Source organism: Alexandromys fortis, unplaced genomic scaffold (genome assembly GCF_014885135.2).
Source record: "Alexandromys fortis isolate MF-2015 unplaced genomic scaffold, M_Fortis_MF-2015_v1.1 scaffold_27, whole genome shotgun sequence".
NCBI lineage: Eukaryota > Metazoa > Chordata > Mammalia > Rodentia > Cricetidae > Alexandromys > Alexandromys fortis.
The window spans coordinates 11,001,174-11,003,589 of NW_026067952.1; the positions used below are offsets into that span (position 1 = coordinate 11,001,174).

A 2,416-nucleotide genomic window follows, 5' to 3' on the forward strand; every position below is an offset into this window, starting at 1 on the left:
TTTTTTTTTTTTTTTTTTTTTTTGGTTTTTCGAGACAGGGTTTCTCCATGGCTTTGGAGCCTTTCCTGGAACTAGCTCTGTAGACCAGGCTGGTCTCGAACTCACAGAGATCCGCCTGCCTCTGCCTCCTGAGTGCTGGGATTAAAGGTGTACACCACCATTGCCCGGCCGGTAAGCATTCTAAAGCACTGAGCTCTCCTACCCATCTTTTCATTTTCACAATAGGCAGTATGAATTCCAATGGATTTTCATAGCATGCCAATTTCTTTAAAGGTTGTGTCAACTATAGGATAATACTGGATCTGCTCTTTTTACATGTAACCAGTGTAACAAGTACATCCAAGCTTGCCAATCAACACATCTTGTAGATAAGGGGATGAAAGTAAAGAATATTGAATAAAAATATTCAGAAAATAATTTGAAGTGTCCATTCTGAGTGAAATCCTTTAGATCTTTAACTGGTTTCCCTCTTGGATAAGAAATCTATAGTTAGGCTGGAGAGATGGCTCAAAGGTTAAGAACTGCTTTTCTACCGGTCCTGCGTTCAATTCCCAGCAACCACATGGTGGCTCACAACCATCTGTACCGAGATCTGGCGCCCTCCTCTGGTGTGCAGGCATACATTGAGGCAGAATGTTGTATATAGTAAATAAATCCAAAAAAAAAAAAAGGAAATCTATAGATCTATAGTTGGTAAGTCTTAATTTACTTTTCTATGTGCCCTCAAAACACATTTTTGTTTATTGTCTAAGCAAGTTCTCTTTGAAATACAGTTGAAGAGTAATCAAAATCCGTAAGAACCAGCCAAATCAAGTCTACTTCATGACAGTGGGGTTGTGCTAATAAACAGGATTTTATGAGGAGGCTACATAATTAAAATATCCAATATTGAAGTGAGGATAGTAGAAGTGAAATGATGTAGGCAGTCAAGAAAACTGGCTGTTTAGTGTTTTTCATAGCAGACATGAAGCTACAAAGACAAATCTCAGGATATACAATTTTTTTGGTTAATAGGTCATTTTTCCTGTGTGTTCTTGTTCAAATTGTATACTGTACCATCAAGGGATTAATGTTTACAATATTTAATACACTAAGCCAGGATCTGTGAGAATACTTGTATCTCGAGACAGTTTTCATGTACCTTTGGAGGCTATCCTGGAACTAGGGTATGTGGTCTAGGCTGGCCACAACTCACAAAGATCACCTTCCTCTGCCTACCAAGTGTTGTCATTAAAAAAAACATGCACCATCACTATCCAGTGGGAAACATCTCATTAGCTCAAATTTGAACACTTTTTTAACCAGTCTATCTTGCAATGGCTGCTCCCATCTACAGAGTACTGGGATTAAATTTGTATGCCAATGATTCTGGCAAGATATTTAAGTATTAGTGATTGCATGTATTCAAGGTACACCATGTGTGCCTGAAGAGTCAAGATGATCCCAGGGAACTCGAGTTAAGTAACCATGTGGACACTGACCTCAGTAATCTCTTAAATCCTTGGTATATGCTTTCAAATGCTATGTCTGAAGTAAAAATAGGCTGAGACTGAGAAGAAAAAAACTTTTATTGTACAAGGGTCGAAATGGATGGCAAAGTATAGATGTAGCAGGCAATCACTGCCCTGATTAGCATCGTATGCCCATTCCGATGGCCATGAATGTCCCAAAGGTGCCGCCACTCTGCATCATGGTTTTCCCAATGCCGCCCATCAGTTCTCGACCTCGCATTCCGATCCTGAAGAGGCAAACAAGAAGGGGTCATGTAGGAATAAAAATACAGGAAAGAGAGCTGGAGAGATGGCTCAGAGGTTAAGAGCATTGTCTGCTCTTCCAAAGGTCCTGAGTTCAATTCCCAGCAACCACATGGTGGCTCACAACCATCTTTAGTGGGGTCTGGTGCCCTCTTCTGGCATGCAGGCATACACACAGAATATTGTATACAGAATAAATAAAAAATAATACAGGAAAGATCTGAATTAACTTCCTCTATAATCAGTGTTGAAGTAGGTCAAGCATTAAAAGCGACAATCCCTTTACCTTATTTGTCTTTGTTTTCTCCCTGAGACAGGCAGGGTTTCTCTGTAGCTTTGGAGCCTGTCCTGGAGCTAGCTCTTGTAGACAAGGCTGGTCTCGAACTCACAGAGATCCGCCTGCCTCTTCCTCCTGAGTGCTGGGATTAAAGGCATGTGCCACCACGGCCCGGCATGTTTTATTTTTTGAGACAGTGCTCTGTAACTTTGGAGCCTGTCCTGGCACATCAGTACACCAGGCTGGCCTTGAACTCCTAGATCCTTCTGCCTCAACGTCCAGACTGTTTGGATTAAACGTGTGCGCCTGGTTTGTCATTCTTAAAATGTTACTCTTCACCCCCCCCCTTGGAGTAACAGTAATAGATGTGTAAATTGTAAAGCAG

The 2,416-nt window shown here is 41.2% G+C and overlaps 1 protein-coding gene across 1 annotated transcript in view; it reads right to left on the reverse strand.

Moving 5' to 3' along the window:
• Window positions 1-1,550: 1,550 nt before the first annotated feature.
• Romo1 (reactive oxygen species modulator 1) overlaps window positions 1,551-2,416 on the reverse strand; it is a 12,443-nt gene continuing 11,577 nt past the window's right edge. Inside the window, exon 3 of the mRNA XM_050150676.1 lies at window positions 1,551-1,738. Coding sequence (XP_050006633.1) covers window positions 1,630-1,738 — 109 coding nt within the window. The 3' untranslated portion in view covers window positions 1,551-1,629. The remainder of the gene's footprint in view (window positions 1,739-2,416) is intronic.